Source organism: Xenopus laevis, chromosome 9_10L (assembly GCF_017654675.1).
Source record: "Xenopus laevis strain J_2021 chromosome 9_10L, Xenopus_laevis_v10.1, whole genome shotgun sequence".
NCBI lineage: Eukaryota > Metazoa > Chordata > Amphibia > Anura > Pipidae > Xenopus > Xenopus laevis.
In genome coordinates, this window is record NC_054387.1 from 62,177,189 (window position 1) to 62,198,666 (window position 21,478).

General features: G+C 40.8%; 2 protein-coding genes across 5 annotated transcripts in view; one reads left to right on the plus strand and one right to left on the minus strand.

Moving 5' to 3' along the window:
• Positions 1–20,382, plus strand: part of LOC108701290 (striated muscle preferentially expressed protein kinase-like) — a 134,644-nt gene extending 114,262 nt beyond the window's left edge. For all 4 annotated transcript variants that reach the window (XM_041575968.1, XM_041575969.1, XM_041575970.1 and 1 more), the window contains 10 exons: positions 7,635–7,751; positions 8,819–8,986; positions 10,254–10,376; positions 10,868–11,029; positions 11,435–12,635; positions 13,409–13,648; positions 13,949–14,172; positions 15,501–15,576; positions 17,202–17,351; positions 17,863–20,382. In XM_041575968.1, coding sequence (XP_041431902.1) covers positions 7,635–7,751; positions 8,819–8,986; positions 10,254–10,376; positions 10,868–11,029; positions 11,435–12,635; positions 13,409–13,648; positions 13,949–14,172; positions 15,501–15,576; positions 17,202–17,351; positions 17,863–18,076 — 2,675 coding nt within the window. In that variant the 3' untranslated portion in view covers positions 18,077–20,382. The remainder of the gene's footprint in view (positions 1–7,634; positions 7,752–8,818; positions 8,987–10,253; positions 10,377–10,867; positions 11,030–11,434; positions 12,636–13,408; positions 13,649–13,948; positions 14,173–15,500; positions 15,577–17,201; positions 17,352–17,862) is intronic.
• LOC121397893 (tubulin alpha-1D chain-like) lies at positions 913–5,674 on the minus strand. Its single transcript, XM_041575974.1, has 4 exons — positions 5,519–5,674; positions 4,444–4,666; positions 2,212–2,360; positions 913–2,001 (listed from the first exon to the last, which is right to left on the minus strand). The coding sequence occupies exons 1-4, from the start codon at positions 5,519–5,521 to the stop codon at positions 1,018–1,020; spliced, it is 1,359 nt and encodes a 452-aa protein (XP_041431908.1). The 5' UTR covers positions 5,522–5,674; the 3' UTR covers positions 913–1,017.
• Positions 20,383–21,478: the final 1,096 nt, after the last annotated feature.

Genomic DNA, 21,478 nt, shown 5'->3' on the forward strand with positions numbered 1-21,478 from the left:
CAAAGTAGCAGCCCTAATTACTAGTCAAATTTGTAATCTGTACCTTTGGTTCCCCCTTGTGTATGTGTTTGCTTCCAGTGCGAGTTGGTTTATTTTGTTTAGGGAACTAGGTGAGCTGCTTCAGGGATCCTCCCCCCTCCTGAAATAAAAACTGAGTTTAATATTATCCTTCATGAACCATGTACAAATGTTGTAAATGATTGCATTATTTAGGAATTGTAAATTAAAGACCATATATGGTCAAGTATCTTACATATGTAGCAGATTTATTCAGGTACAAACATTTTAGATGTCACAAACAGTAGAAGTAAAGTCACAGCACTGTTAGCACTGACCTCTGGATATTTTTTTTGGTTTTCAAGATGAACAGAAATTAGAACAAATACATGCTACTGTCTGCACTAAGTTCTGAGCAGCTGTGATACACACAGGATGGACCTGTTTGAGAACAAGTTTAATACTAGATCCATAGAAGTGTTGAAGAGCTATTAGGGTAGGGACACACTGGGCGATTTGGGGAGATTTAGTCGCCTGGCGACTAATCGCAGCGACTTTTCTCCCCGAATGCCTCCCCTCACTCTGCGCCTGGATAAAATGAAAAGTCGCCGGCGCTAATCACACACGGCGATTCGTTTTCCGAAATCGCCCGAAGTTGCCTCACGAGGAAACTTCGGGCGACTTCGGAAAACAAATCGCCGCGTGTGATTAGCGCAGGCGATTTTTCATTTTATCCAGGCGCAGAGTGAGGGGAGGCATTCGGGGAAGATTGGTCGTGGAAAGTCGCGGCGATTAGTCGCCAGGCGACTAAATCTCCCCAAATCGCCCAGTGTGTCCCTACCCTTAAAGTATGGTCTCCTTGGTATAACATACGCAGAAATCAGTGACAAATTGTTGCAATAAGAAACAGATAGATGTGTTGTATAACTTTTATTAATATTTTTTTAAAGCTGATATCTGTCATTGTCTACACACATATTCATCTCACACAGTAATGTCTGAATTACTTTAGGCATACTTTTAGTACTCTTCTCCCTCTTCTCCTTCTCCCTCTCCCTCCACACTGTCAGTACCAACCTCCTCATAATCCTTCTCCAGGGCAGCCATATCTTCACGGGCCTCAGAGAACTCCCCTTCCTCCATTCCCTCCCCTACATACCAGTGCACAAAGGCACGCTTGGCATACATAAGGTCAAACTTGTGATCCAGGCGAGCCCAGGCCTCAGCAATGGCGGTGGTGTTACTTAACATGCACACAGCACGCTGAACTTTTGCCAGATCCCCACCAGGAACCACAGTTGGTGGCTGGTAGTTAATACCAACCTTAAAACCAGTTGGGCACCAGTCAACAAACTGGATGGTGCGCTTGGTTTTTACTGTGGCAATAGCAGCATTGACATCTTTGGGCACCACATCACCACGGTACAACAGGCAACAGGCCATGTATTTACCATGACGGGGGTCGCATTTCACCAACTGATTGGCTGGCTCAAAGCAAGCATTTGTGATCTCAGATACAGAGAGCTGCTCATGATAAGCTTTCTCTGCAGAGATAACAGGGGCATAGGTGGCCAGAGGGAAATGGATACGGGGGTAGGGTACCAAGTTGGTTTGGAATTCTGTCAGGTCCACATTCAGAGCTCCATCAAATCTGAGGGAAGCTGTGATAGATGAAACAATCTGGCCAATCAGACGGTTCAGGTTGGTGTAGGTTGGACGTTCAATGTCAAGGTTCCTTCTGCAGATGTCATAAATGGCTTCATTATCCACCATAAAGGCACAGTCAGAATGTTCCAGGGTTGTGTGGGTGGTGAGGATAGCGTTGTAGGGTTCCACCACAGCTGTAGAGATTTGAGGGGCTGGATAGATAGAGAATTCCAGCTTGGACTTCTTGCCATAGTCAACAGAGAGACGTTCCATCAGAAGGGAGGTGAATCCAGAGCCAGTACCGCCTCCAAAGCTGTGAAAGATGAGGAAGCCCTGGAGTCCAGTGCACTGATCAGCCTTAGAAACAAGATAAAAAGTTCATTATAAATATGAAAAATATGTATCATATATAAGATACTAATATTGTTAGGAAATTAGCTGTTCTGTTTAACAACATGAGAATAAATATACTGTACTAGTAATAGTAAGAAGTTAAAAAATTGCTTTGTAAAGAACTGGTCAGACTATAGTAGCCTGTTTCATTGCCAGTCATCTCAATAAACTTACCAGTTTGCGGATTCTGTCCAGCACCAAGTCAATTATCTCCTTGCCGATGGTGTAATGACCACGGGCGTAGTTATTGGCAGCATCTTCTTTGCCTGTGATGAGTTGCTCAGGGTGGAAAAGCTGGCGGTAGGTACCTGTCCGAACCTCATCTGTAGGGCAAAGTTAATATTGGTCAGAATATACAACAAAACACTTAAAAGAGGTGCTAGCAGCTCATATCTATCATGTAATGTTTCTTGAGAAATTACATCTGTTTTTCTCTAGAATTTCCATTCTCAGGTATAGGCCTAAGGCATTCCATTTAATATTTTAATTCAGCTTTGGATACACCTCTGCTGCCTTAAGACATACTGTACTACTATCTACTTAGTACATGCCTAAGACATAAAGGTTTTATTTACATAAATACTTCCTGCTGATTGGTTTCTATGGGCTACTAGAAACCACACAAAGACCAGTAACCACAGAGAGTAAATTAGGTGTTGATTTAGTAGGACACTAAGGCTCAGCTGCACAAAACTGTAGTAGGTAGTTTATATAGTGAATAAAGTACCCCCCTTGTAAAATATAAAAACACGAGGCCAAAAGGCGTGTGTTTTTATACAGGTCATGGAACTCCGAGGTAACTTCTAATATCCTCATATTTTGCAACTGGGGGTACTTTATTTATTATAATACACAAGTTTCAGTGAGTTATGTAACAGAAATGACATCAGAACTCACCATTTATAACTGATGACATCAGAACTCACCGTTTATAAGGATATAATTTACAAGATATTCATGGCTTTTGTGTATTATATATTGTCAGACACTTAAAGGAGAACTAAAGCCTAACTAAAGAAGTAGGCTAGAAATGTTGTACATTATGTTTTGTGCTTCTGTACCAGCTCAAGACAACCACAGCCCTTTAGCAGTAAAGATATGTGTCTCCAAAGATGCCCCAGTAGCTCCCCATCTTCTTTTCTGCTGATTCACTGCACATGCTCTGTGCTGATGTCACTTACTGAGCTTAGGGACAGACTCATAACATAATGATATATATAGAGAACATAAATGCCACAATATAAGCTGATTAATAATTAATACAGATAATTACTACATGGCAGCACATAAACCAGTGCAAGTTATACACTAAATGGCAGAGTGTTGGGAGTTTCCTTAAATGAGAAGTATTTAGGGGTTTTTGTAGATAACAAGTTGTCTAATTCTGGGCAGTGTCATTCTGTGACTACTAAAGCAAATAAAGTTCTGTCTTGCATAAAAAAGGGCATTAACTCAAGGGATGAAAACATAATTATGCCTCTTTATAGGTCCCTGGTAAGGCCTCATCTGGAGTATGCAGTTCAGTTTTGGACTCTAGTCCTTAAGAGGGATATAAATGAGCTGGAGAGAGTGCAGAGACGTGCAACTAAATTGGTTAGAGGGATGGAAGACTTAAATTATGAGGGTAGACTGTCAAGGTTGGGGTTGTTTTCTCTAGAAAAAAGGCGCTTGCGAGGGGACATGATTACACTTTACAAGTACATCAGAGGACATTATAGACAAATAGCAGGGGACCTTTTTACCCATAAAGTGGATCACCGTAGCAGAGACCACCCCTTTAGACTAGAAGAAAAGAACTTTCATTTGAAGCAACGTAGGTGGTTCTTCACAGTCAGGACAGTGAGGTTGTGGAATGCACTGCCGGGTGATGTTGTGATGCTGATTCAGTTAATGCCTTTAAGAATGACTTGAATGATTTTTTGGATATCAAAGGCTATTGTGATACTAAGCTCTATAGTTAGTATATATATGGGTATATAGAATTTATGTGAAAGTAGGGAGGGGTGTGTGTATGGATGCTGGGTTTTCATTTGGAGGGGTTGAACTTGATGGACTTTGTCTTTTTTCAACCCAATTTAACTATGTAACTATGTAACTATGTAACTAGCATCAGAATTTAATAATCAGCCCTGTAGCATCAGCTTATATTACAGGCCAACCTCATTGTCTGTTGATAATTTGCTTATCAACAGCTGCTCAGAGCCCACTGAGCATGTGAGTGTCACAGACACTTTCCAAGATGGTGACCCCCTGTGACAAATTTGAAGTCCTGGATCATTGCTGCTATTGAGAAGCTGAAACTTTAGGCTGATGCAATAAGTTCACTATATAAAAATGGCATTTTTAGCCATGTTAATTTTTAGGGTTTAGTTCTCCTTTAAGGCACAAGGCAACTTTAGTACTTACCAATCACAGTTGGCTCCAGGTCAACAAACACAGCACGAGGGACATGCTTCCCAGCTCCTGTCTCACTGAAGAAGGTGTTGAAGGAATCATCTCCTCCACCAATGGTTTTGTCGCTGGGCATCTGACCGTCTGGTTGGATCCCATGTTCCAGACAATATAACTCCCAGCATGCATTGCCAATTTGCACTCCGGCCTGCCCCACATGTACTGAGATACATTCCCTCTGTGGTGGAAAATCACAGGGAGAAAAACGTCAAGAGCTGGTACAACAGTGTGATCATAATATATAGAGAAGAGATTTGCAGATCAGACCAGGAGCAATCCATAGTGTGGCACAGACTGGAATCACACAAGATAGATGGCACACAGAATATATGGCCATAACTACAGGTGGGCCACACTGGAAGCATGCAGAATATGTAGCAGGTAAGCAAAGAGCAAAAGACTGAGACTCCCACACAAAATGTGTCAGGTGAATAGGGAACAGATGGCTCAGGCAGACATGACCACAGGGTAATATAGCGGTACATATGGATCAATTGGCAAAGTCTATCAGCACAGAAAATACTCAGGGGGTTATGCAATAAAAGGCACTACGTTTGCCCAGGAGCAGTAACCCATAGCAACCAATCAGCAGGTAGAATTTACTGGTCACCTGTTTAAAATCAAACATCTTATTTGTTTCTGCTCCTGGGCAAACTTAGTGCCATTTAATACATATGGGGGTTTGTGTTTACACATAGTACAGGCAGATTGGCAGCAAACAACATACATGGCAGGTGCACAAAAGACAGATGACACAGTCCAGTAACAAAATATATAATACGCAGAAAACAAATGAAAGAAACTGACAGCACACAGAACTGATGACACAGACTAGCAGCATCAGAATATATATCAGTTATACACACAGCATAGACAGCACAGGCTGACAGAACACAGAACAGATGGCAGATATGCACAGAATAGATACATAATATATGGCAAATACACAGCAGAAATGGCACAGATTGGCAGAACACAATATAGTAGGCATATTGTCCTTATTTGCAGAGAACCCCAGTCCCACACTCACCATGTTGTTGGCAGATAGTCTCCTAGTTCCGATTAGTTATGTGCTCGGATATTGGAGTTCTGATCTCACCTGCCTTCCCTGTGCCCTATTTTATAGGAGTCAGAGAGTCCTTAGTAACCAGAGGGAGGAGGAAGAGGAGGGAGCCTGGGGCAGTACAACTGTCACTTCCCCACTGTCTCCATAACACAAAGCGTTCCCTATGTGTAACACAATCCACTCAGCACAACACAACTGTATCCAGGGACAATGGGACCCCCCTGGGTAGAATGAAAATAAAGGCAAACAAGGAGGGAAAGAAAGGGAATTCAGAGGGAAATAGTAAAGAGAGAGAAAAGAAGATACATGGAAAAATACATGATAGTTATAATCCCTATATTATTTTTTATTCAATGTAATAAGTGTAAGTGTTTCATTGCACATTAGTGTGATATCACACATTATATTTATGAGATTTATGAACTTTCTAATGGGAAGTAGTTCCAGTTGCCTATGTTCTATCTAGCACCTGCTTTACTGCGCATTTCAGATAACATTGGACCAGCCGAAAATTGTCTTTATTCCAATGTTCTGTGCTAAGACTGAGAACATAAAGCACATCATAGTAATTACTGGGTTACTTGACTCCTTACACAGCATATAGCCAAGCTCCCCTTATACAGATCCGCACAGATGTTTAATGACATGCACCCATACTGGGCTAGCCTTAGCTGAAATACATTCCTATGCAGATACAATATCATACCTTTTCAATTCTACTCTAACATATGCCATGTACATTTTAGTAGTCATGTACACAGTGAACAATGTGCGTAACTACAGGTAACTCCATGTACAGGTAGTAGTTGGCACAGATTTGGACTTCAGTTTTAGGAAAGAGTTGCAGACATTTATTCTCAGGACAATTTCAGATTTAGGAATGAGGCACAGACATAAATTTTGTGGGCGGCTCATGATACTCACTGAGATGCAGTGGGCCAAGCTATGCTATGTATCCTAGATTGCCTCTTACTTTACCCAGTGACTCAGATGTCATCATCATCATCATCATCATCATCATTTATTTAATGTCATTAACTTACAACTCCAAGCATGCCTGAATGCTTGATTATATGTTGAAAAATACTAGGAACTGTAGTACAGCAACATCTGTTAGAAAACAGTGGTATATGTAATTTAAAGTGTACCATGAACTTATAGGGGTGGCTCCAGAGCCAGAACTAGGGGTAGGCAGAAGAGGCACGTGCCTAGGGTGCAAAGTTTGGGGGTGCCAGGCACGTACCTCATAAGCAGCTTACACCTAGTCCATTACTGAGAGATGCATGCACGTCCTCCTTTACGCACAGCCGCAGAACACGGTGTGTCTGCCAGGTTGCCTGGGGCGCCGAGCTGGAATTACCCGGCACTGGGTGGTTCACCTTTACTGTAAGTTTAGTATGTTATAGAATAGCTAATTCACTGACCCCATCTAAAAAACAAATGCTCTGTAAGGCTACACGTATTGTAATTGCTATGTTTTATTACTCATCTTTCTATTCAGTCCCTCTCCTATTCATATTCCAGTCTCTTATTCAAATCAATGCATGGCTGCTAGGGTAATTTAGATCCTAGCAACCATATTGCTTAAATTGCAAACTGGAGAGCTGCTGAATAAAAAGCTCAATAACTCAAAAGCCACAAATAATAAAAAAATGAAAACCATTCACACATTGTCTCAGAATATCACTTTCTTGCTCACTTACTAAAAGTTAATTTAAAGACGAACAGCCCCTTTAAGGTAAGATGAATGTGTTGTATGTGTTGTACAGGAGAACAGGCTTGCACAAACTAGAGGTTTCCATACTTGGGTAGATGTGGGCTGCTGATTCAACCCTTGAACATACTGGATGGTTGTTGGCTCTTGTATGGGCCCAATTGGTGGCTGGCAGAAGATTCCATCAGCTGAGGCTGTAGATGTGAATGGCAGCCAGTGACTTTGTACAGGCCCCACATGTGATACAATCACTGGAAAAGGTCCTGCATCAGGAGGGTAGCAGGTTTATCCATTCATACTTTAGGTAGATTATTAAGGGATTTGGAGATTGCTCATATTAAGAATAATCTCTGTGGCTTGTTTCAGACTTCCCCCCAGTCTTCCATATCAAGTTAAAGGACATTGTGGTGCTAGAAGGAGAGCCGGTGACACTGTCCTGCTTACCTGCTGGCAGCCCTTCCCCCCGTATCCTGTGGAAGAAAGGTAAGGAGCATAGAGTGAATTATTTAAGGCCTGGATTGGTTTCTTGTCCCCATTACAGATTTGGAGGAGTTAATCATGCAATATACATCATTCTGCTACACTCTGGGCATTGTACTCACTGTTACCTGTGGGTACAGGGGAAGGGATAAATACAGAAACAGCCCTATCATAAATATGTTATTTTTATGAGTATCCTGCACCTTATAGCTAGGTGTGTTTTTTGCCATGTGTTATCGCATGCAAATGGATGGAGTCTGAAATGTCACACAGTAGATGTTCAGCATTTACTATCATTTGGACAAAAAAGACCAAGGTTCATATCTTTACCTTTCATACTTTTGGACAAAAGGCCTAAGGGTGAATGTAAAGTGCTTCGTTAGCACAAAAAAACGTTTGCAACGACACTTGTGAACGTTAGCGACCAAAGTTTGCGCCATTTTAGACTGAGTAACGACCTCAATGATTTCCTCGCAAAATGTGTGACCAAATTGCTTTCACTATTGCAAACCGTTTTTGCAACAAAATATTTAACAAAACTACAGATCAGGTGTTAAAGGTGTGCAATGTGCAATTAAGATTTGCAATGCAATGAAAGCCTAAGGATAAATATTACGTTGCAACAGGCAAATTTTTATTGGCGAAGTTATGCTCTTTGCAAATGTTATTACATTCCCCCTCTAGGCTTTTAATTTAATCATTTCTCACATTTGGGCAAAAAGCCTTCAGAGGCACTGCACTTATTTTGGCACAAATGTCAGTGTGCAGACTGATACCAACTTCTCTACCAAAAACGGCACCTACTTCCAAAATAACTGACTTTGCTCCAGAACTTGGGCTTTGTTGTGCTAATTACGAAATGCTTGCACTAGATGTAGTAACCAATAGCAACCAACCAGATGCCTGCTTTCCAAAGTTGAATAGTAAGTGCTATTTGTTATGGATTGCTAGACTTGCATCAAACTATTCTCCCTTTATTTCATTACCCCCAGAGTATTTTTAATTATGTGTTTTAATTTCTTATACTTCCAGCTATGTAGTGCTAATGTATCTGTGGTCTGTGTTATTAGATAAGATGTTCTTGGAAGGAGCAGAAAAGATGCATATAAAATCCTGCCCTGATGGCAGACAGCAGCTCATCATACCTGTGGCTGGGCAGAGAGAAGCTGGTCTGTATGAATGTGTGGCAGCAAATGCCCTGGGTTCTGTAGCTAGCTCCTGCACAGTGTCTGTGGCAAGTATGTATTGTCTTTTATATTTGTTTATAAACTCTAGGGCATATTCACCACTGTGCAAATAAAACCTGCAGCATTATTATTTGGTTATTGTGCCTTAACAGTTCCATCCCACACACAGGTTTTATGTTTTTTATTAAATAAACATGGGTAGTTGTCCTCAAGCTCAGGGACTGGTCACTCATGGGGAGCCCAGTTTGGGTGAGACTAAGAATGCTAATTTGATCTCCCAGAGGCTCTTGAAAGCACAGCCTGAAGGCCAAGTATGGGGAGATCTAGGGTAAATCCTTATTTGCTTTTGGTCCACCAAGAGAGGTTAATCCAAAATGTTCTAAAATTACTGGTCTAGGGTCTTATTTGTTCAAACTAGAACATAACACTTTATTTTGCAGCGCCAGTCTACTTTACTTTATATTAACTTATTAACATGTCTTAGTTTAATTACAGCTGTACTGACTTCTTAGTTCCCACATAAAAAGTTCCCACAATTGACCATTTTTAGCATTTTGTCCACTGTGTGGGGCATTGTGCAAATAGCTCTGTTTTGAGTGTAGTGACCTGCGGACTGTTCCCTGAATGAAATTCTGCTTGTGTTAGGCATAAAGAGGTACAAGGTACAGAAGGAGAGGTAAGGGGTTCTGTCCTTAACACCTGCTAAAAGGACAAGAGCACACCCATTAGTACTCGTTTACCAAGCATCCCAGGGCTTGCTCAGGAGGCGTACCCCGGCTTACCTTAGGGCAGGTGGTAAGTACAGGGCCCAGATGCAGGCTGAATCACATGTCACTCTGTACTATGCCCATCTGAATGATGATTTAGGAGGAGCATAAATGCCTCCCCCCGCCTCTCTTGCAATGAGTGCTGCCTTAATGTAGACAGCATTTGACTCAAGGCATACTCAGCAGGTCTCAGGGGTCTGAAATCGAGTTTAAAGGCCCTCAGCTATTTGCACAGTGCCCCAAGCCGTTGGCAAAGTGCAGAAAAGCCCAGTTGCTTCCTTTTTTACATTTGCACAGTGTGCAAGGCATTGTAAATGGCCTATTGGGCTAGCTGCACCTCCTGACACTGCACTCTTCACTGAGCACCAGATATTTCATCCAGTGCTCAGTGCAGATCATAGCAGGCAGGGGGTGCAAGTGCTTCCGGAATGAACACCAAAGGACGTCCTCTTGAGCCTCTTAGTGCTGTTGCACCCCCCTGGGGTCTTAAATGGCTCCTAAAATTTCTTCCCACACAATTGGTTCATCCAATGTGCCTCCCTTTGTTCCAGGAATACCTGATCCTCCTGGGACCCCAGAGGTCCCTCAGAAGTATAAAAACACAGTACTGGTTCTATGGAAGGCCCATGAGCACAGCTCTCCTTGCACCTACATCCTGGAGAGACAAATAAATGGTAAGTGAATTGAGACTGCAAACACACATGCCTGCCAGTGAATCCACTAAGATTGCTGTGCTTATATACAGTAGGTGTCAAAAGTCTATCACCATTTCATTAATAAATAAAATCTGCAGTGGTACTCAGTTCATACCTTATTTAGGAATAACAGCAATCAAATGTTTTAGCACTTTCATCTGAGCTTCTTGTTCATGTTCTGTGATGATGCATAAATAATAGAGATGGTGTGCGCTCCATAGAAACAGTGTCAATCGAGTTGGTCATTGAATAACTACTACTGGAAAGTATTAATACTAGTACTGTGGTCCTCCAAGAGTTATGGTCACTATTCCGAGAATATTGAAAGTTTGTAGCTGTATATAACAATGTCAAAGGAGCTCACAATACATAGTCTAGCCACCAGAATTGAACCCCAGTGAACATCTTTGGAAACATTAAAAAAGGGGAAAAGGTGAAACTTTTTTTGTAACATTTCATTTTTGTCTCAGGTGAAGGAGAGTGGAAAGTAATAAGTTCTGGAATCACAGACTGTTACTGCAATGTGACTGAGCTCCAGCCAGGCAATGTCAGCTTCCGCGTCGCTTGTGTCAACAAAGCGGGACAGGGACCCTACAGCAGTGTTTCCAAGACTATTCTCATAGATGATGAAGGTAAATAGGGAATTAAAAGTTTGGCTTTAATATAGTCAATATAGTCAACTGGTAGGAGGCATATTGTTGAAATGAAAAGGTAATATGTCCTTTAATCAAACACAGGCATAGCCAAGCTATACAACAGAATTATGAGAGTTTTAGTTCAGCAACCCCTGCATCCCTCAGTACTGAATGTCAGTGGGGTTTAGTGCTGGGCAATTTGAGTACTGCTTAGAACAATTGAAAAATACGTTTATAGATTGTTAATGGTAATACCACTTTCGACCACTTTCTGTAGTACCACAATTTGATGTTATGTTGATGTAACCTACTGATCCCTCTGAAAAGTACCAGGGCTTTCACACTAAGAGTTAAACAGAGACATTGCCAGTCTAAAAAGGCTCTTTTTCCCCTTTTCTCTAGATCATAAACCAATAACACCCTCAGTCCAGAGAGCAGGGCCAGTGGGCCCTGCAGTGTCCCCTACTGTTCCAATGACTCTCCGGACCCCTACTATCCCAACTGTTTCTCCCCCTGTTGTCTCTACCCCAAAATTACCTCCATCTTGCGGATCTGCTCTTGCAGTTTCCTCATCTGTTATTACTACAACTGCAACCATTTCTCCAGCTCAGCCTCTCCCTAAAGTACCTCCACCTGCAACTCCTCCACGGAAACACAGAGGAATACTATCCACTCCCCCAACCATGCACATGCCTGTCATTGCCACTACGCTCAGAGCTGATATCACTCCCCAAATTCTTCCCATGAACAGGGTTCCATCTACTGTGGCTCCTCCTGCCGTATGTTCTCATGTTTCCACAGTAACTGTGTCTATGACATCAGGTTCTTCAGTGTCTCATTTAAGGGTCCCCTCCTCTACTACTTCGCAGCAAGTAAAACCTATTCCAGAGCCAACAGCTAAACCATTACAAGTGTCACATGTACAATCACCCAAAACTCAGTCTGTGCCAACAGAGAAAACCCAAAAAATTGCTATTGTCCCCACTGTTGCCCAGGTCAAAACACCTATCCCAACTACTTCAAAAACTGAGGAACCATCAAGTCTTACACAAAGTCTCTCTACTGAACCAAGGATGCCATCACAGTTAGCAGCTCCAAAACCATCTGCCAAGTCCCCCTCTGTTCCAATTATGCTGCACATTCCCCCTTTTAAATCGGCAACCCTGCCCACTTCCAAAACAATATCTTTTCCTTCTCCTCATACAAGCCCAGTAACCAAACCCTTAACACCTACATCCCCAGCTTATATGGTCACTTCCTTTATATCAATGCCGGTGCCTACACCTTCTACCCCTGCTGAGTCCACCACTCCATCTACCCCACTTACACCCAACACCCCACCTACTCCTCTTACCTCCACCAGCCCACCTACCCCACTTACCCCCACCACCCCACCTACCCCACTTACCCCCACCACCCCACTTATCCCACTTACCCCCACTGCCCAAACTGTCCCTACACGAGTGCTAGTGAAAAGTGTCACCCCTGGGAAGGACACACGATATACACCTGGAGGAAGAGTCACACCCTCAGGAAGAGAAAGCACCACCCTCCGACAAGGGGTACCCCAAAAACCATACACTTTCTTGGATGAGAAAGCAAGGTGAGTGTTGGGACAACAGATTTATCAGTCAATCCAGAGATATACAATAATATGAATACATTTTATCATGTGGAGCTACACTGTCAAAACTCTACCCATGGGAATGATGAAATAACTGGAGGCCCTTTCCTTGCCACCAGATACCTATACTTCCATTTAGAGCAACTTTCTTAATCTTGCCTACTGTTGCTACCCATATCTCTCAACTGCAGTTTGGGATAGGCATAAGTAGTTGTCATTGGGGACACTGCAAGAGAAGGGAATTGTGTACTCCATTCAGGAATTGTAGAACTCCACTCCTTTCCCTATATGCCAGAGAGAAAGGCTAAACAAATGAAATGGGGGGCATAGTTAGTCCAAATACAAAGAATTACATTTGTGTTTGTTGGGAATCACTGTTGTTACAACTGGGTTTGGGAAAGACAGATGGAAAAGTAATTTGGTCTTGTCTGAAGTGACCTCTTTTTATTTCTAGAGGATGAAGCCAGACATAGGTCACCACCCAGTTGGGGCTTGCACAGAAATGATGACCCATGAATTGCTTGTTGGTCTATGTTTCAAATTTTCCACTTCAGTTAGCAGTGACACAAGTATAGGAAAAAGGGTTATAGAAGGACATCATGCTAACCATGGTCAGTAGCCACTTGAATTACAAATGGTCTACTGAACTAGTGCATAGAATATCAATATAGGCATAAAGTATGTTAGGCAGTGACTATTTTAGATAGAAACCTTTCCCTTTGCCCCTATACCTTGTATGCTTCTTACCACAGGGGGCGGTTTGGAGTGATACGAGAGTGTAAGGAGAATGCAACAGGTAAGCACTTTATGGCAAAGATCATATCGTATGAACCAGAAAACAAGCAAAATGTGCTGCAAGAGTATGAGGTCCTCAAGGGTCTGCACCATCAACGGATCCTGAGTCTTCACGAAGCCTATATAACCCCTCGCTACCTTGTGCTGATTTCTGAAAACTGCACAGGACGGGAACTGCTCTACTGCCTAGTTGAAAGGTGAGCTATTTTTTCAGTTCATTAATGGTGCAAGGGCCATAGTTTGGAGTCACAGAAAGGAACAGCCAACAGAAGGAAGGTTGTGTCAGCCAAATTTGCAGATTGGGGTTTGTTCAGTAGTCCTGCATTTAGAGCTCTTGCTGGTGGCCAACATCTTCAGGGTCCTGTGAGAGAAAGATATGAGTTTTGTGCACCCATTGTTGCTTTTGGTTACATTTTCTTAGAGCAAATTTCTGGTTTTCTGTTAGATCTATTTCACTTCTTAATACCTTGTGATCATATTTTTTATTGTTTCTGCAGGTTCCGTTATTCTGAAGACGACGTCGTCAATTACCTTCTGCAGATCCTTCAGGGATTGGAGTATCTGCATGAACAAAAGGTTTTGCACCTCGATATTAAACCCGAGAACGTCATTGTCTCCTATATGAACACTGTCAAGATCATTGATTTGGGAAGCGCCCAGAACTTTACTCCATTGGTCCTGCGACCTCTTGGCAAACGCGCGGGAACTCTGGAATATATGTGTGCGTAATACATGTACCTGTTTTGTGCTATAAATCTTTTATCCAGCGTGTTTATCTATATGTTATGTAGCTTCCCTATAGTTTTGTGAAAGTTCCCTAGTCTGCTGTGTAATTAGGGGATTTTTATTTGCATTATTGGGGATTATTTGTAGCCCCAACAATTATTTAAAAACATACATCTATTATATTGTGCAGGGTACTTTTTTAATGTTAAAACTAACTGTTGATCAAGGAAATTAGCAGCCTATAATTTAAGTTATGTAGCAACAAACTGCAGGTGAGAAGAATGCATCTGCTGCATTAATGTCTATCATCACTGGTACAGAGCCAAGAGGCTGATTGGTAGGAATTACTAGGTAGTGTTGTGTGGTTGGGTTCTATGAAACTTTTCATAATACAGCCACAAAAGATCCTGTTACCTATCCAAAGCACAAATTTGTAATTATAAGTATGCTCAAACAGACACCTCACTAGGGCAATAGCAAACATGAGGCCTCATTTACAAAGGGAGATCGCAACTTTAAGCACTATGGGCTATACACTTAAGGGCTTCAAAGCCCCATGCACTAAAGATTTGCGCCTAGCCATTTTATGGCAGCTGCTAAACTCGATAAAAAACACTGGCAAAATGATGTGGTAAGTACAGGGCTCCCTAGTGCCTTGCATTCTCCTGATTGCACAAGGTAAGGGGCATTTCAAAATGTGACCACTTGGTATTCTGCTTATCAGTACCTGTCACAGATCCTTACATTTTACATTTGTGAATCAATATTTGCAGGGCACTTCTGCAACTGGGAAGTGATTTGCAGTCGATGGAAGATTTTTTCTATCCCTTTCACACATAACAGTGATCTAAATGCCACATGTGCCAAAGCTCTTAATGTGTGGCCTCTTGTATGGCTGTGCAAAAATGTCACTCTATTATTACAGACTATTTACAGCCTGAAAAGCTGGCCCTACACAGGCTGATGGTACCTGCTGTCTCAGCCCCTCAATAGTGAGTTGGAAACGTATTAACTAGTGTTAGAGGCCCTTGCAAAGCCTTCCTGAAATGGCTGAAAACCGTCCAGATATCCATTCAGCAGGTTTGAAAATCTGATCAGACGAGGACCATATTAGTGGTCTTAAAAGGTTCAAACGTGACAACGTTCCACTTGTTTGCCTGGATGTGCCCACCTAATGGTCACTGCAAAATCAGGCTGATCCAATCTATTCATATATGCAAGCTTAACTCTTCCTCATTTACACATTCATTTTTTTTGCCTTTCGTTCTTGTGCATTTATTGTTGTTTAACACAACTTTCTGACCCTGTGCCTTTCACATGCAGCTCCTGAGATGCTTAAAGGTGACGCAGTAGGTCCAGCAGCTGATATCTGGGGTGTGGGAGTGCTGACTTACCTCATGTAAGTTTTTGTAATCACTTTTCCTAATTTATTTTTGGATTAAAAAGAAAATCTATTATATTTATTATAATATTACAATATATATATATATATATATATATATATATATATATATATATATATATATATATATATATATATATATATATATATCCAGAATGGCTTAGTCCCAGGACAAATACAAGATTCCTCTGCACTCAACCCATTATCAATATATTTAAGACAGAGACATTTTGTGCATACTGCTACTGAAAATGCCTTACCCTTTAAACAAAACAGGGATTGTTTGTCCATATATTGCAATATATTTAAGCTGGCCAACTACGTCAAAGTCATCCCATATCTGGCCAGTCCTATGCTCAATTTTCATCTGATTCATTAAGAATTCTATGGTTTAATTATACATTTTATAAAAGGGACGAATACGTTTTACCTGCAACTTACTTGCTGCTTTCAAAGTAAAACTCTCAAACTTGGCTGCCCTTTTATTAGACACCAGTGGGATCACCTGACTATAGTTGGAGGGGGTGGGAGCTACAACATAGAGCTGGTCACTGCTCTTGTAGAACTATAACAAACAAGGGAAAGTTGTGCTCACCACTAGTTTTTAAAAACATTAGGCGGGGGTGCAATGAGGGTGTGACCACAAAATACATATAGACAAATACAAGATTCCTCTGCACTCAACCCATTATCAATATATTTAAGACAGAGACATTTTGTGCATACTGCTACTGAAAAATGCCTTACCCTTTAAACAAAACAGGGATTGTTTGTCCATATATTGCAATATATTTAAGCTGGCCAACTACGTCAAAGTCATCCCATATCTGGCCAGTCCTATGCTCAATTTTCATCTGATTCATTAAGAATTCTATGGTTTAATTATACATTTTATAAAAGGGACGAATACGTTTTACCTGCAACTTACTAGCTGCTTTCAAAGTAAAACTCTCAAACTAGTTTATTAGTTTATTAGTCCCAGGACCAATATTGATATATATATATATATAAGGCCCTGGAATACTTGCACTGCCCAGACCTATAAATTTAGCGACATGTTTTTAACTGCTTGATAGATAGTTGTAAGCCCTTCTCTGCAACAGCAGGGAGCACTATTAGCTGTCCAAAATCTTGCTCTAAAAAATAAACTGTAAAATAAAAAAAAAAACAATAAAAATAAAAATAATCAACGGTTGGTGAATGAGCCCTTCAGTCTTGTATGAATTTTATTGGATTGAGTTTATGGTATTGTAGAACACAAGAATGAGCCTTTGGGAGCAATTCCTGTAACTGCTGATGCTGGAAAACTGTGATCAAATAAATGAAGGTAGTTGTTGCACTAGACTAGAGATGTGAACGCTGCAGCCCTCGATATGTTGTTGAATTGTATCTCTCAGCATTGCTTCTTGGAATTATAGTTCACCAAAATTTGGAGGCTGCAAGTTGCACAAGCTTTTACCAGAACATGGCAAAGTATCTCAACAAACATCTCCCTGATGCCCTTTTTCTGTGTATCCTGTGCATGGGATTGTCTCCAGTTATCTCTCCCTGTGCTTTCCTTTAGTTTCATTTTACCCTACTTCTTTCCCACAATTCTCCATTCTTTATTTCCCACGGTGCAGGCTGAGTGGACGATCTCCATTCTATGAGCTGGACCCTGTAGAAACTGAGAACAGGATTTTGTCAGGCCGATTTGATATTTTTAAGTTGTATTCGAACGCCTCCCAAAGTGCTTCCCTTTTCATTCGCAAGATCCTAACAATATATCCTTGGTGAGTAGCTCTGTATGACTACTTTAAGCTGTTTATTATTATGCACTGCTGGAATGCCACTAATCTCCGAGTCAAGATTGGTACCAAGTTCTAATATTGATGGTCTTGGTCCTGTATTTGACTAGTAAGGACTTATATGGGCTCTTTTACTAACACATACTAAATTACACAAGTGTGCTTGCCAGAAATAGCCAATCAGCATATAGTTTTTCTCAGTCTACTAGCTATTTGTAACTGCACCACTTAGTTAAATATTGCATGCAATTTGTGCATTCAAATTCATGTAGTGATAACCTTAATATACTGTACATGATATACAACTATATATTCAATTATCTATCGATCTATTGATCTATCCGGGGCATAAATTGATCTCCCTGATTTCCCTAATACAAAGAGGCTAATTTTACGTACAGCATTAGATTGTTGAGAGTCATTGTTTACACTGCAGTTTACAGTTCCCAGCTGGGTGTTCCTATAAACCCTAAATAGTGTTTTTTATTTTTCTCAGGAGCCGGCCATCACTCAAGGAATGTTTTTCAAATCCTTGGCTCCAGGATGCCTACCTAATGAAGCTCAGACGTCAAACCCTTACTTTCACCACTAACAAACTCAAAGAGTTCCTCGTGGAGCAACAGAGGAGACGAGCAGACACAGCCACTAAGCACAAAGTTCTTCTTCGCTCATACCATGGAAGCCAGCCCTCAGCTCCTGTCACTCAGTGATTATTAAGAGCAGACTTTACAAAAAATAAGTTGGCCAAGAAGCCATAGGAGCATTCCACTGGATCATGGAGGACCCTCAGGGGTCTCAGGGAAGGCGGACTGGTCAGAGAAGGAGATACAAATCATACCCTGTCTATATACAGAAAGGGTCCCTTACAATCTACTGGGACAAAGAATCCCAGAGAAGCCTAAAAAAAAGAATATTAGGCCAATATACCTCAATGACAGCAGCAGAGAAGTCTAACAAGACTGAGGGGGAGGAAACACTTGAAAATGGGGTGCATGATGCATGTGACAAACTCCCAACTGCCAGAGCTAAGAAAAGCTGGCAACTGCTTAAAATTTATTCACCTTTGATCTCAGTCAGATGTAACCTAAGGTTCCACTATGGACTGCAGAGGTTTCTCTGAGCAACCATGATCTTGTTTTTTTTATTATAAACCCCCTGGTGTACACAAAAGCTAATTTCCCAGAAACCTTCTGGCATCCTGAAGGAAACACAGCAAGTGGTCTTAACAAATTTTAGGTGGGCAAAGTTTAACTAAGGTGTTTTTCTTTTGTATTTAAGCTAATAAAACTTCCCTAGGTTGATTAACACATAATGAATGGTCAGGGCAGTCATGTTACGTTTAGTTCTACTTGAGAAATTAGCTCAGGAATGGTTTCTTGAAGGCCATGTCTTCCTACGGTATATGAAATAATGTCTCATATCAGCCATGTTGTTCCTACCTGAAATATTGGCTCAGGAATGGTTTCATAACAGCCATGTTCATTCCTACCTGAGATTATTCCTACTGGCCTGGGTATGGTCTCATAATAACTTTGAATACTTAATACAAAGTGTTGGCATATCAGCCTAAGCACCTTATTTCTGATCCTTTGGGGTCTAGAGGAAACCTGAGCTGTACCGATGTCTCCTATTGGCACTTTAAGGATAAGAGGTACTAGAGAAGAACTTGATTATCTAAGCTCCAAAAATATTGTGTTTAATAGTGGATCTACAGAATAACTAAGATTTTAAGATCCTGAATGTTATTGTATGGAGCTTGTAACAAAAGGGATGAGCTGAGCTTTGGAGTCAAGTTGTGCATCAACTTGGAATTCAGAGCTGCAATTCTACTAAATAGCAAAGGCTGACACAGCAAATGGCACAAATCGTGTCACACACAGTGACAGTAAAGGTAAATACACAGTGGAGCTTAGGAGAGTGACTGTTGCTTTCCACTGTCTCCAGTGCTTTCTGTTTCTTTGCTTAATTTGTGGCATTTGAGAGTTATGTGGCACCTGAGAAAGCATGGCTTATATGGCACCTTTTGCAATGCAGAGGTGAAACCGAAATAAAGTACATACGATGAACATGTAGAAATAGACTGTGAAATCCCAAGCTGCTCTCACCAGATAATGAGATTATTTCCTCTGTACACAGCAGTGACGATCACAGTAAAGGGAGAGAAAGACTAAGTAGCAAAGATGTATTATTGAGAAAGAGCAGATGTATGTTGGGGTGCTTTTAAGACAGCGTAATAGACGATGCTATTCCAGCAGGGAATAATATGGGTAAAGGTGTATGGTAATGGGAAATATTATTGGCCAGCACATTGTGTTGGGCACTGTTATGCCAGGTACTAAGAGTTGAAACAAGATGTACCCACTGGAGAGTAGGAGGCCCTGCAGATCCAGGGGTGAAAGGGCTAAATGAATCAGCTCCGGAGGGGGGATCAAACTTACTTGAAAGCTTCCCTCTCTGACTTTGTACATTTGGTGGGGGGGTCTCTCCCCTATGCTGCTCCTGAGTGGTTTATTTATTCTTTCATTCTGTGTAGATTTTCTTTTATTTATTCACTTTTGTGTTGCTTTCTTTGTGTATGTCTCCCCCCCCCCTTTTATTTTTGGTGTGGAAAAACCTACAAATAAAATTAAAAAAGACGCACGACCCCATAAACAGATCCAGATTGTTCCTCTCTCTTTTCTTAAACTAACCTGGGTGTTTGCTACAACACAACAATTCCCATTGTAGAAAATATCATGGCTCACATATACAGAACTAGCAATTTGCAGTGTTACAGTTATACTCATGAGTATAATTCTTATATTTAAAAAAAAAACAATAGTATTTCTGTATGGACTTTGGGTATCACCAAGGGATGTAACTGAGAGTGAAATCACATCATGACTTGAAAATAAAACTATTTCAGAAAGATTTTGTGGTACTGTAAATGTAAGCAATAATTCTAAATCAGGTGTATGTATGATATATTATTGTTTAGACTCTAATTTATTGCAGTAGAATAAAGGGATAGAACTTTGATCAGCCAATATTTTATTGTAGTAGAAGAGAATGATATAACTATGATCATGCTCCATTTTATTGTAGTAGAAAAGAAGGATAGAACTTTGATCATGCTCTATTTTATTGCAGTAGAAAAGGATAAAACTTTGGAAATGCTCTAATTTATCGCAGTAGAAGAAAAAAAGGATAGAATTTTGATCAGGCTTTTATATTGCAGTAGAAGAGAAGGATAGGACTTTGATCATGCTCTAATATATTGCAATAGAAGAAAAGGATAGGGCTTTAAACAGGCTTTATTTTATTACAGTAGGTGAGAAGGCTAGAATTTTGGTCAGGATCCATTTTATTGCAGAAGAAGAGAAGGAGAGCATTTAATCCACTTCTGTCTTTCCAATCCAGTTGCATCAGTCTCTGCATTGGTCCTTCATCTTCTTCTGGTCTCTCTCACATATCCATTAATCTAAGATGATATTTTAATTATAACAATCCCTACCTGCCCTTTTCATCAATCACCACATGATTTTAGTCATCAGCCTCTGTATCTGCCTCTTTATTTCAATAAAAAAACTGCATTCAAATAAAACAATATGCCCTTGCAATCAGTGTGACCAATGGCATGCTTGTATGCAAACAAAGCACCAGCTGAAAAGGTAAGTTAAGCTACTGTCTGGTCACTATAAGTATCTATACAAAGCTTGGTCTGTGAATGGATTCCAAAGATAGATCTGATTCCTATTGTTTATTCCATGACATGTTGATAAGTCTTGGACAAATCAGAAAACAAACTGCTTGTCTGGCAACCTTGCAAATTTATTATTGTAATTCCACGCCACAAAACTATTCTCCAAAACCAGACCCTCCCCCCTTTTTTATACTCTGTATAGTTTAGCGTCATGAGTTAATTACTGAACAGAATGTGAGATGCCTTCTGTTTATAACGGCAAAGTGTCATTACAGTATTACAACACAATAACCTACTGACAGTGTGTGATACAGTGCAAGGTCAGATACACAACTTCTATCTTTCTGACACACAAAAACTTCATATTCCCATATTATCTGTTCATAAGGAAGCATATTGACACTGCTAAAGCAGAATGTAGCTGTGGCAG